The sequence below is a fragment of the Aquarana catesbeiana genome, linkage group LG06 (assembly GCF_042186555.1).
Source record: "Aquarana catesbeiana isolate 2022-GZ linkage group LG06, ASM4218655v1, whole genome shotgun sequence".
Lineage (NCBI taxonomy): Eukaryota > Metazoa > Chordata > Amphibia > Anura > Ranidae > Aquarana > Aquarana catesbeiana.
Genome location: NC_133329.1, coordinates 412,758,385 through 412,771,013, shown reverse-complemented (window position 1 = coordinate 412,771,013; position 12,629 = coordinate 412,758,385). Strand labels below are relative to the sequence as shown.

General features: G+C 45.1%; 1 protein-coding gene across 1 annotated transcript in view; it reads right to left on the bottom strand.

Annotated features, from left to right (window-relative positions):
• The window catches only part of LOC141147299 (protein mono-ADP-ribosyltransferase PARP14-like), a 36,183-nt gene extending 23,757 nt beyond the window's left edge, over positions 1–12,426 (bottom strand). The window contains exons 1-4 of the mRNA XM_073634508.1: positions 12,174–12,426; positions 10,120–10,280; positions 8,074–8,107; positions 6,205–6,408 (exon numbers count right to left, since the gene is read on the bottom strand). Coding sequence (XP_073490609.1) covers positions 6,205–6,408; positions 8,074–8,107; positions 10,120–10,280; positions 12,174–12,363 — 589 coding nt within the window. The 5' untranslated portion in view covers positions 12,364–12,426. The remainder of the gene's footprint in view (positions 1–6,204; positions 6,409–8,073; positions 8,108–10,119; positions 10,281–12,173) is intronic.
• Positions 12,427–12,629: the final 203 nt, after the last annotated feature.

Sequence of the window (12,629 nt, the reverse complement as noted above, 5' to 3'; positions counted from 1 at the left end):
TCTCGTCCCCCTCTTCATCTCAAAAGATGCTGAAAGGGAACCATTGATCTTGATAGCTGCCCTTGGTTGTCTGTACAGCGTTTTAATCCATCTTATCATCTTTGGGCCTATTCCCATTGTGTCTAACGTTTGAAACATGAACCCCCAGTCTACTCTGTCAAATGCCTTTTCGGCGTCACTCGACAGAAGTAGACCCGGGGGTTCCTCCTCCTTTATTTTCTGGAGCAGAAGTAGGGTCCTCAGCCCATTATCTCTCCCTTCCCTTTTTGCTATAAAGCCCACTTGGTTCGGGTGGACTAGTGTGTTCATTAGTCCTTTCATCCTCCTGGCTAGTACCTTCGCAAATATTTTTGTGTCTGCATTTAGTAACGATATTGGTCTATAGCTGGAACATAAGGTCTCATCTTTTCCTTCTTTTGGGATTACAGTTATTGTGGCAAACAGCGCCTCGCTACTCAGTTCAAAGTCCCCTCCTAGCCCATTCATGTACTGACACATCTTAGGCACTAGTATATCCTTATATTTTTTATAGTAGTATGAAGTGAACCCGTCTGGTCCTGGACTTTTCCCCTGCACTGTATCTGCTAATGCTCCCTTTATCTCCTCCTCCATAATTGGTTTCTCTAGGGACTCTCTGGAGCACTCTTAGGTAACCTTGCATTTTTTTAAAATTCGCTTATCTTTCTCCTTTTTTCGCTTGTCTGGCCCCCTTTCTGCTCCCCCGTATACAGATCATTATAGTAATTTTTGAAAATTTCACCTATTTCTTTTGTCTCATAGGCCATCGTTCCCTGTTTGGATTGTATCTTTCCTATGAATATTAGGGATTTTTTCCTTCTAAGCATTCTAGCCAGATGTTTGCCAGACTTATCCCCCCACTGGTATCTATCTTTAGCTATTTTTCCTTGTTTCTTGTTCCATGAACTTTTTTAATTCACCTCGCTTATTTACCAGCATTTGATACGTCGCTTGGTGGAGGCCTCTATATTTTTTGTGTTCTTGTTCTATGTTATATATTTCTATCATAAGGTTTCCCATTTTATTTTTCCTTTCTTTTTTTTTCCTAGCTCCCTCCTGTATTAATATTCCCCTTATATAGGCTTTATGGGCCTCCCATACCACAGACCCCGAGATATCTCCTGTTTCATTTCTACCCTCTTTGAGGTATCTTCATTTTGCAGAAGGTCCTCATTTAATAACCACAGGGAAGATTGTCTCTGGTTTTTAGATATTCGCATTTCCATCTCTACGGGGGCATGATCTGACAGAGTGGTAATTCCTACTTTTGAGTCCACTATCCTATCCAAGAGTCTATGGTTCACCAATATATATAATCAATCCTAGAATACGTCCGGTGCACAGGGGAGTAAAACATATAGTCTCGTACTTTACCATTCATAATCCTCCACATATCTACCAGTTGGCTCTTATAGATCTTCTGTCTTACCCTTCTCAGCTGACTGTTATTCGTCCCCTGTGCCCCAGACGTGCTGTCTACCTCTGGTTCTAGACATACATTGAGGTCTCCCATTACGACCAGTCCCCCACTCCTAAAGTCCATTAATTTCTCTATTGTGTCTATCAAAAATTTTGTTGGATTTTTGTTAGGGGCGTATATATTCGCTAAGGTACATTCTGTTTCCCCAAGTGTTCCTTTTAGAAAAAGAAATCTCCCTTCTGGATCTTGCATAATACCCACTAATTTAAACTGTACATCTTTCGCCAGCCCAATCGCCACTCCCCTTGATCTCTTAGATATCGTATCTCCATAGTACCAGTTCGGGAACTCCCTCAACCACAATCTGATATTTGAATCATGTGTCAAATGAGTCTCCTGTAAGGCCACTACTTCTGCCCCATATCCCTTCAGTTCTTTTAGAATTTTATGTCTTTTGGAAGATGAGTTTAGTCCCTTTACATTATATGTCAAAAATGTAAGTGTTGTCATTTTCCTCCTGTTCCTGTCTGCTCTGCTCTGCTCTGTTCCTGTCTGTTCTGACATTATGTCAGGGGACCTAACCAAGAAAGGGGCTTCTGCAGGGGACTAGGAGCAAGCCTCTTACCCACTGACTATGACCCAGGGAGAGAAGATCATTCTCTAATGATGGATCACCACTTTATGGACACTGAGAACGTGGTTTGGATTACTGCAGATGGGACAGTAATATTTATCAACAATATCCCTCAAGAAATCTATGATACATTAATTCCACAGTATCAGAATGATGGGACATGGTATGAGCTTTGTCTCAGACTATTGTAGGTAGGAGACGAACAGTCTGCTACTGGGATCTCCTGCTATTATCTGTTTAATAAGGTCTTCTGTGTTTATATTTAGGATACCGTATAATGTACTCTGCTTTACCCTCGTGCCGGGCAGTCTGTTCACCTGGGCTGGTTTAAGTGCTGCGTTAATTAGCATGTTAGGCCCCTTTCACACGAGGCGGACTCCGTTTCTACGGAGCCCGCCTCGGTCCGCCGGCTCAGCGGGAGATCTGTCTGTTGATCTCCGCTGAGCCGGCGGATGACAGGTCCCTCTCTGCTCACTGAGCGGGGAGGGGCTTGTCAGGCACCACTGCCGCCTATGGAGGGATCGGATGAAAACGGACAGCTTGTCCGTTTTCATCAGATCTCACCCGATCCGATCTGCCAGCGACGGACCTGGACGTAGAGTCATCCGTCTGCTTTTAGCGGATTGCATCGGGTCGGATGTCAGCGGACATGTCTCTGCTGACATCCGACGCTCCATAGACTGACATGGAGCGCCCGTTCAGGTCCGCCGTCAAAACTGACCTGAACGGTCCGATCCTGTGAAAGGGGCCTTAATCATATATCATTGTCAGCTAGTAGTTGTTAGAGGAGGGGGGAGTAGCCACGAGTCAGCCCTACCTCGTTATCTAACCTATTGTGTGATGTTTTGGGTAAATATTTGGGTTATTGTGTCTGTGGGGGACTGACATACTTTTCAAGTGTATAAAAAGCCTGTATCTTTGTCCAATAAAACATTCCATGTTGCAGTTTTGTAACTGAGTTAGTCTTGCCTGGTTCTTGGTTACAACATGTGGCTGTAATATCTGGTATCTGAAGGTCCAGACTGGAGGAAGCAGTGTACTGACGGAAGCAGTGTGCTGACGGAAGCACTCAAGCGAAGTGTGGGAAGCGGGTTCCGTCACAGACACTTTACAGCATCTACACAGTGAAGCTGTTCCCTCTAGTGCCCAGTCTGGACCCTGCTTTGTCACATCCTGAATGCAGATTGAGTGAGAACTTACAGAATAGCGGATGATCTTAGGACATGTAGTCTAGAGAGCTGAAATCTGCACTAGAGGTGGACAATTGTGGACTACATGTTCTATCTGGCTGAAGAGGAAGAACAGAGTGCTGGGAGAGGGGATAAATGACCTCGGATGGGGAGGAGTCAGTCTCTTGGGACCACAGCCTTCAACTGGAAGCAGTGATCTGGACAGTCGGGGGAGAGCGTGTTGTTGCTGCAGCCTAGGCAGCAAGGGAAGAATCCGGTGGGGGCGGTCACCAGTGGCTTCGGTCAGTCTGATGGTAATTGGGAGGCCACCCTCATTGCCCGAAATACAGATCACCGCGCTGCAGGGTCTGTGGTCGAGCACCCTTCCCTTATTACAGAATCTGCAGGAACCTGCTCCAGGACCTTCCTGTCATTTCTTTAAACCTGCTATAGTTCGGAGTGGTGAGCGGTCGGAAGCCCACCCTCTTTGCAAAACAAGAGACACTGCATGCAGACACCTTTACTTTGCTTTCCTCACTTAAGCCCATAAGGTGTTACATTTGCTGTTGCAACATTGGATACTCCCCAACCCCCACCCCCCAACCCCATCCTATAACAAGGAACTATACTGGACCCTTGTTTAAGCTAACTGAAGACTCAGACCCCACCTGCCCTGCAACAAACCAATACTCCTCTGTCCCCCTCCCCCACCGAAGGGACATCATAACTGTCTACATCACTAAAGGACCCTTTTCAGAGACCAGGGTTTACCTCTTGTGTATAGTTGGTTGAAACCATTCTTGAGTATCTGTGTTCAAGTGGGCAGTGGCATCAGGGGGTAAGAAGGGAGGAGCCTGACACAAAATCGGCCATTCTCTTTCCCTTTTTCTTACCTGTGGCCGTATGCTTTATTCAGATTACTGTTTGCTGCTCTATTTCCCATTGAAACTCTATGTTCATGATGATTTTGATGATTCTGTCTATTTCTGCCAAGCGTTATTAACTTCATATTTGCCTACGCTATTCTTTGATGATTTGTTTGCTTGCAGAACCCTATGTAAAAGAATGACTTAATTACTGTGTCATATTTTGGTGTCTTCATAATTGTAGTCAAAAATGTCCAAACCCAGGGCGTCAGAGGTGTCGGGAGACTTGAAGGGTCAGGGCAACCATTGGGTGTCAGATATCTCTAAGTGGCCCTCAAGGGGGTAGCGCTACACAAACTTCCTGACTGCAACTGGTCACAAACACCCATGACCCCCCCCCCCCCCACAGAAATTAGCTGTTCAGTGTATGGCCATATGAATGAAGCTTTATTACTAATTAACAAAATGGACCAGTACCCCAATGGCTGTAGGACAAGGCTAGCTAAACAAACATCTACATCCTCAATTGTCCCTGAAAAAATGTCCGCACCACTATAAATAACATCAATTCTTCATTGGTAAACTACAAATATTAAACCATAATAAAGATAGGACTATATGAACACCCCCCACATGTTACATAATTACATTGTTGGTTGGATAAAGACACCAGTCCACCCAGTTTAACCTGTTTATGTTTTACCATTTCCCATATCCCTGTATCTTGTGTTCGCTAAGATGCCCATCTAAGAGGTATTTTTTTTTTAAATTTTCAATACTCCCTGCAAACACTAAAGAAGCCTTCATGCAGTTTAAAGAGTAACTCCACTTTTGTTGAGAAATAAACCCCTCCCCCTCTGGGTGATCTCTGTACATTGCAGGGATTGTAACAAACTTTGTTGCAGAGTCCTACCCTTTAATATTCTGGAGAAATAGCTGTTTGTCTGTGTCTATGGGCTCAGTGAGTCTGTATGGGAGTGGTTTTGTAATTATCAATCACAGTGGCGGCTGGTGATAAAAATTTTTTTTTTGGAGGGTGGGGTGACGCAAACAAGCTCCTCCAGGTCTTTACCTGCAAACGGAGCCTCCACGGCTCCCCTGATACCCGGCAGCATCCCTTTTAGATTTTCTTTGAGGATATCTCACCAAAAATGCAATTTTTGCTGCAGGGGATGCTCAAAATCTAATTTGGATCTTAGTGCAGACTTCTGGGAAAATCAGTGAGCCAATCACACAAGCAGGAAATTACATTTCTGGGGGGCATACTGTATACTATCTGTGTACAGAGCGCCTCCAGGTGGCCATATTGCATTTTTCAGAAAATTACAGTGGCTGCAGATTGAAAAGGAAAGGTCATTTTTAGTACTATTCAATTACAATATGACCTGTGTCACCCAATTGTATATGCTATATTATTTTTATTTTATTTGCAAATTTTTTTTTGCTACAAAAGTGGAGTTACCCTTTAAGGTTGGCCCACTTCTCCAACTTCATTGAGTGGTCACGTGAATACCCCTACACATATAATACATTAAAACAGTTAAAAACAAACCCACCAAACGCAGTTCCTCGATCCCAACTAGTTCAAATATTCCAAAGAGTATCCAGCTGGAAAAAGGGAACACACTGAACCATTTAACTGGTATGACCCGGGTTAAATGTCTATAGCCCATACTAAAAAAATAGAGCATAAAATCATCCAAAGATTTTTTTTTAAAAAAGGAGATGATTATAACTTAAAAAATACATTGTGAAATAAATTAATGAAATATTAAATAAAATGTGATATGAAAATGGATAAAAAGTATTATCAGTGCATGACTCCACATGTACCCAATGAATGTTATATGCTAAAAAGGAATAACAAAAAGCAAAAAGTAGGTCTAAATGACCCAGTGCATAGGTGGAGTGGTGGTGCAAACCCCAGACCGGCTGGAAACTAATTAGCATTATGGAATATTGGCAGACCTGGGGAAAGGATGTTCAAAGCATATTGGGATGATCCACTTGGGTCATTGCACTGGAGAGATCTGCAGACCCTCTCAGTGGTGGAGATGAGCATGTGCACCAACTTTCCCAATGAACCTGATATCTCACCTTTTTTAGAAGTGAAGGTGACAACAGCAGATTGAATTTCTGGAATCCTCTCCACGTGGAAATCGATGTCTTCATTCTTCCCACTGATATTCTCCACCAGGAGGTTTAACATCTCAGGAGAGAAGCGGTCCTGGATGTTCTCAATCAGAACCTGAGAGGATGGGGGGTCCAGAGTCACCTCATCATCTTTTCTGGTGGGTTTCTCTGTTAAAGGGTTGTGACAAATAACCAACATGTAAAGCCTTTTCAATGACAGGTCCTGGTCTATCTTGTTACTAGCTAGAACTGTCTACAAACATTGGATAACAGCCAACCATGTACATATGGCCCAAGTGTGAGACAATAGTTTTAAGGAAAGAGTTTTCTACTGTAGCAGAGTCCCGGGCTCCCAGAGGCCTAATGGTGACCTCCAGAGTTAGGAAGAGCCGACATCCTTCCTTGTAAAGTGGGTTACCAGACATGGTGGGTGTAATGTAAAATGAAATGACGGGCGCCAGTCATGTTTTGAATGCGAACAAGAGATTTATTGTCTCTTAACAAGAACTGTGGCGAGAGAGGGTTAGGGCCAGGACACCCTTAGGTAGATGCAATGTTAATTGGCAGACTCTGAGACACTATAGGAAGACAGCTATACAGGAAAAGACCTTCAGCCAGATGCCACGTCTGTATAGGTAGGACCGCTGTCTCCTATGGCACTGAACTTGTAACAGTCACTGAAGGTAGCTGTACATAACTCTTGGTAACACAGAACAGTCCACTTCTTATCTCACAGTATCCCACTATAGATCTTCAGTCACTGAGCTCCCAGTCCCCCCCTCTCACGCCCTATCCCCCTCTCACTTTCGCCCCCTTTCTCCCCCTCCCCCCCTCACTCTCTTCCCCTCTCTCTCCTCCTCCCCTTTTCGCCCCTCTCTCCCCCCTCTCTCTCCCCCCCACTCCCGTAATCCCCCTTTCCCCCTCTCTCCCACTTTCCCTTTCCCTTTCTACCCCTCTCTATCCCTCTCTCTCCTCCCCCTATCTCCCTCTTTTTCTCCCCCCCTCTCCCTTTCTCCCTCTGTTTCTCCCCCTCTCTCTCCTTTTTCCCTATCTTCCTCTCCCTTTCCTTCTTCCCTATCTCCCCCTGCTCTCCCCCCTCTCTCTCCTTCTCCCCCTGCTCTCCCCCCTCTCTCTTTCTCCCCCTGCTCTCCCCCCCTCTCTCTTTCTCCCCCTGCTCTCCCCCCTCTCTCTTTCTCCCCCTGTTCTCCCCCCTCTCTCTTTCTCCCCCTGCTCTCCCCCCTCTCTCTTTCTCCCCCTGCTCTCCCTCTCTCCCCTTTTCACCCTCTCTCTCCCTCTCCCCTTTTCCCCTTCTCTCTCCCTCTCCCTGTCTCCTTCTCCCCCTATCTCCCTCTCCCTTTCTCTCCCTCTCTCTCCCCCAGTCTCTGTTTTTTGAACATTATACATGTTCCTCTTTTAAAAACGCTTACAAACGCAAACGCGGTTTACCACATTTACAAGCATTCAGTGTTTGAAATGCCAGTATACTACAGTCTTGAACGCAATTTATCTGCTTTCAAAAGAAAAAAAAAAAAAAACGTCAGAAAACTCAACTGCCTGTAAACTCCTATAAAGGACGGAGTGTACACATCGAATAACATAGAGGAGAGTTCAGGGACTGCTGAAAAAACAAACAAACAACGGCTCTCACATGTGAGTTTAGCAGCCGCGGTGCACAAGAAGCCCAAGGCTACATGTGGAGTCAATAATATCCCTCTGCACCCCGTCAATCACCTAAATTGTTCTGGAAATCTGAGGAGATCTGATTGGTTGATCTGAGAACAATATACATGAAAATTTCATTTTATTTCAGTGTCACCTATTGATGTCCATTACCTTCTTCTCCTGGACTCTGATGTACTTTATGGTCCTACAAAATGGGGAAAACACATTACTGTCAGGGCGGATTCAACAGTGATTATCAGTGACGTTCTGTCATAGAACAAACAGAAATGACATACATACACAAAGTATATTTAGAAACTTCTCTAACCGCTGCATACCAGAGTGGGGATGTGACCTTCTACAGGATTTAACTCACCTGATATTAACTCCTTTCCATGATCATTATTGTCCAAAAGAATGCGAATCAGAAGGTGTTCACTAAAAGCGGCAATTACATCGAGCCAACGCATTTCAGGGGAAAGGACCTCCCCTTCTTTAGGGCGGAGAATAAACTGACGATCGATGTACATCAGGGGGGGACATTTATTTTTTATTTTTAATAAAGCAATTGTCAAAAACTGTGTTTTATTTTTGACACTTTTTTGCTGACTGGGTAGGGGTACTATATACCCCATACTTATTCGCATGGGGTGGGTGGGATCTGGGGGCCCCCTTGTTAAAGAGGTCTTCCAGAATCTGTTAAGCGCCCCCAGACCCCCACAACCACTGCCCAGGGTTGTGGGGATAAGGCCCTTGTCCTCATCAACATGGGGACAAGGTGCTTTGGGGTTGGGGTCAGGCATGGTATAAAATCTGGAACCCACATAAAAGAATTCACTCACTTAGATCCCAACAATGACCAACTCAACCCTGTCATTGTATCAAACAACGGATGCAAATAACACACCTTATTTATCCTGCAGAAGTTTTCCTTTTGTCCTGATCATAACTTCTGCAGGATAAATAAGGTGTGTTATTTGCATCCGTTGTTTGATACAATGACAGGGTTGAGTTGGTCATTGTTGGGATCTAAGTGAGCGTATTCTTTTATGTGGATTCCAGATTTTATACCATGCCTGCCATTTGAATCATTGGGGTTTATCCTAGTAGGGTACTCCCTATTCTGATTTGATACCATTTCCAAAGTTTTCTATGTGCAATATTGATCCTTTTGAGAAAAAATCAGTATGGTGGGGGTTATCAGTTCACCATGTTTTCATTACTCTTTTCTTTTAGTGGCTTCTTTGAACGTGGAATGGGATTGGCTGAATAGTTAACCTTTGTGTAGTGGACCTCCTTTTGGCTTATCTGGGTGGGGCCTCTTTTTGGGTTGATTTGTCGCTTGATGCGGAGCAGTCGTCCGATTCACGCACAAGTGCTCTGGTAGAAGTGTGTCTTATTGGGTTCCCCACAATCAGTATATTCTAAATGTAAGTTTTCATGTTATACATATACCATTATCATCAAGTTATGTAATATATACAAAGTATATTTGGATTTATATTATGTATATCTATTTCTATTACAGCATCACTACTTACCCATCCGCCGTCCACTAGAGCCCCTGAAGAAGCCGACAAGGCGAAACATGTTGGATTGTGGCTGTCTCCCTAGTTCAACCTCCCTCCACTGATGTTCTTTATGATATATACATCATATCTTATCAGTTACTAGAGGGGGTAATGCCCACTGGGAGACTAGGGGGAGGATATGAAGTTTAGTAGTATGATGCTGTTACAATGCTTTTAGTGTGGTGTCTTATGAGACACACCTTTTATCAATTTATTAAAATGATATTTTTACTTTATATGGTGTATGACTAATTATTCCAAGGGGAGGTTTTCAGCACTTTCAAAGTCCCAACCTTTTTTCTCTATGTGTATTCCTTATAATTAGTGGGTGGGGAATAGTTAGTGGGTGGGGTATAGTTAGCGGGTGGGGTACAGTTAGCGGGTGGGGTACAGTTAGCGGGTGGAGTATAGTCAATGGTTGGGGTTTAGTTAGTGGGGTATAGTTATTGGATGGGATATAGTTAGTGGGTGGAATTTAGTTAGTGGGTGGGGTATAATTAGTGGGAGGGGTATAATTAGTGGGTGGAGTATATTGAATATTGTGATTGGTTGGGGTACAGTCATTATTAATATGGTTGATATAATATAATTGGGGGAACCCGCCCACACTGTTCATTCTGCAGAATATTCTCTATCAGACACTTACTGCTGGGTCCTCCTGTGTGGAGGGCGGAGTCTTTGCGTCCTCTAAGGGGGCGGAGCTCTGTGTACTTTGTCCATCCTCCGGTAATCGGACAATCAGCTGTAATGTCGTCCCATTTGGTAATTTCAGGTGATGGGTCTTCCTCTGCAGAACCCGATCTCGTGCTGTGATAGGAGGAGACAATAAGGGAAATCAGACAGTAAAGTACGATGGAAAACACGCACCGGAATCCGTACTTCGGGAACGCGGACACGTTCTATGATCTTCCACCACAAATGTTTCCACAATGATAATTAAAGGTTTTTTTTTGTTCAACAAAACTTCAGGAAAATGAAACGGCTTCCTTTTCTCTCCTCTTTGATGTCCGTTCATATCTCTTCATCTTTACATTTATGGCCCAATAAGACCAGCCAGGTGAAGAAGTTTCCTTTTACTGGAATTGTGTTGAAAGAGAGGAGCAGTGGCGGCCCGTCCATATGGGGCGCAGGGGTGCTACCCCCTTAATCAATGCGCCTGGCCCCCTAGTCTACATGCGGGGCGCCGGCCCCAAGGATATCAATGGGGTTTGTTTTTTTTTTTAAGCACATGATTATAGCACTGCGCCCTGACCCCACCAAGTTGTGTAACATTAGCAAATTCACAAAGAGGAGAAGTGGATCCCCTCCAGTCCTCAGTACTTACCTCCCTCCTCCTTGTAGTGTATGAGGATCTCCTCCAGTCCTCAGTACTTACCTCCCTCCTCCTTGTAGTGTATGAGGATCCCCTCCAGTCCTCAGTACTTACCTCCCTCCTCCTTGTAGTGTATGAGGATCTCCTTCCAGTCCTCAGTACTTACCTCCCTCCTCCTTGTAGTGTATGAGGATCCCCTCCAGTCCTCAGTACTTACCTCCCTCCTCCTTGTAGTGTATGAGGATCCCCTCCAGTCCTCAGTACTTACCTCCCTCCTCCTTGTAGTGTATGAGGATCTCCCTCCAGTCCTCAGTACTTACCTCCCTCCTCCTTGTAGTGTATGAGGATCTCCTTCCAGTCCTCAGTACTTACCTCCCTCCTCCTTGTAGTGTATGAGGATCCCCTCCAGTCCTCAGTACTTACCTCCCTCCTCCTTGTAGTGTATGAGGATCCCCCTCCAGTCCTCAGTACTTACCTCCCTCCTCCTTGTAGTGTATGAGAATCTCCCTGCAGTCCTCAGTACTTACCTCCCTCCTCCTTGTAGTGTATGAGGATCTCCCTCCAGTCCTCAGTACTTACCTCCCTCCTCCTTGTAGTGTATGAGAATCTCCCTGCAGTCCTCAGTACTTACCTCCCTCCTCCTTGTAGTGTATGAGGATCCCCTCCAGTCCTCAGTACTTACCTCCCTCCTCCTTGTAGTGTATGAGGATCCCCCTCCAGTCCTCAGTACTTACCTCCCTCCTCCTTGTAATGTATGAGGATCCCCCTCCAGTCCTCAGTACTTACCTCCCTCCTCCTTGTAGTGTATGAGGATCCCCCTCCAGTCCTCAGTACTTACCTCCCTCCTCCTTGTAGTGTATGAGGATCTCCCTCCAGTCCTCAGTACTTACCTCCCTCCTCCTTGTAGTGTATGAGGATCCCCCTCCAGTCCTCACTACTTACCTCCCTCCTCCTTGTAGTGTATGAGGATCCCCTCCAGTCCTCAGTACTTACCTGTCTCCTCCTTGTAGTGTATGAGGATCCCCCTCCAGTCCTCAGTACTTACCTCCCTCCTCCTTGTAGTGTATGAGGATCCCCCTCCAGTCCTCAGTACTTACCTCCCTCCTCCTTGTAGTGTATGAGGATCCCCTCCAGTCCTCAGTACTTACCTCCCTCCTCCTTGTAGTGTATGAGGATCCCCTCCAGTCCTCGGTACTTACCTCCCTCCTCCTTGTAGTGTATGAGGATCTCCTCCAGTCCTCAGTACTTACCTCCCTCCTCCTTGTAGTGTATGAGGATCCCCTCCAGTCCTCAGTACTTACCTCTCTCCTCCTTGTAGTGTATGAGGATCCCTTCCAGCCCTCTTATAGTGTATGAGAACCCCTCTATCCCCCTTCCCCAGTACCTACCTGCCTCCTCCTTGTAGTATATGAGGACATATCCTCGGGTGCAGTCGGTGTCTCGGATCTCACACTCTCCTCCGTCTGATTTGCCTTTACTCCCGAAATACAGCTGCAGTTTATTCTTCAGAGGTTTCAGCTTTTCTGGCCCCTGATCCCAGTGTAGGGCCACAGGGTGCTGGTACTTGCTGTCTCCCATTCTGGAGGGAAATGGAAGGGGCGCGGTGAGATACTTTGTGTATTCAGAGAATGTGAAAGCTTTTCTTGCAGAATTTAGTTTCACTTTTGTATGTCAGGTGACTTATTGTAACTACAAATTATAAACCCCGAGGATACGAGAAGTCAGGATGGAGATGGGTTGTGTTTTGCTGAATCCTGGAATTGCTGGAGATGATTTACTTTGTATCCATATCATGATTATCCGTACTGTACACACATATATACTGTACATTCTTATCTGTGCTA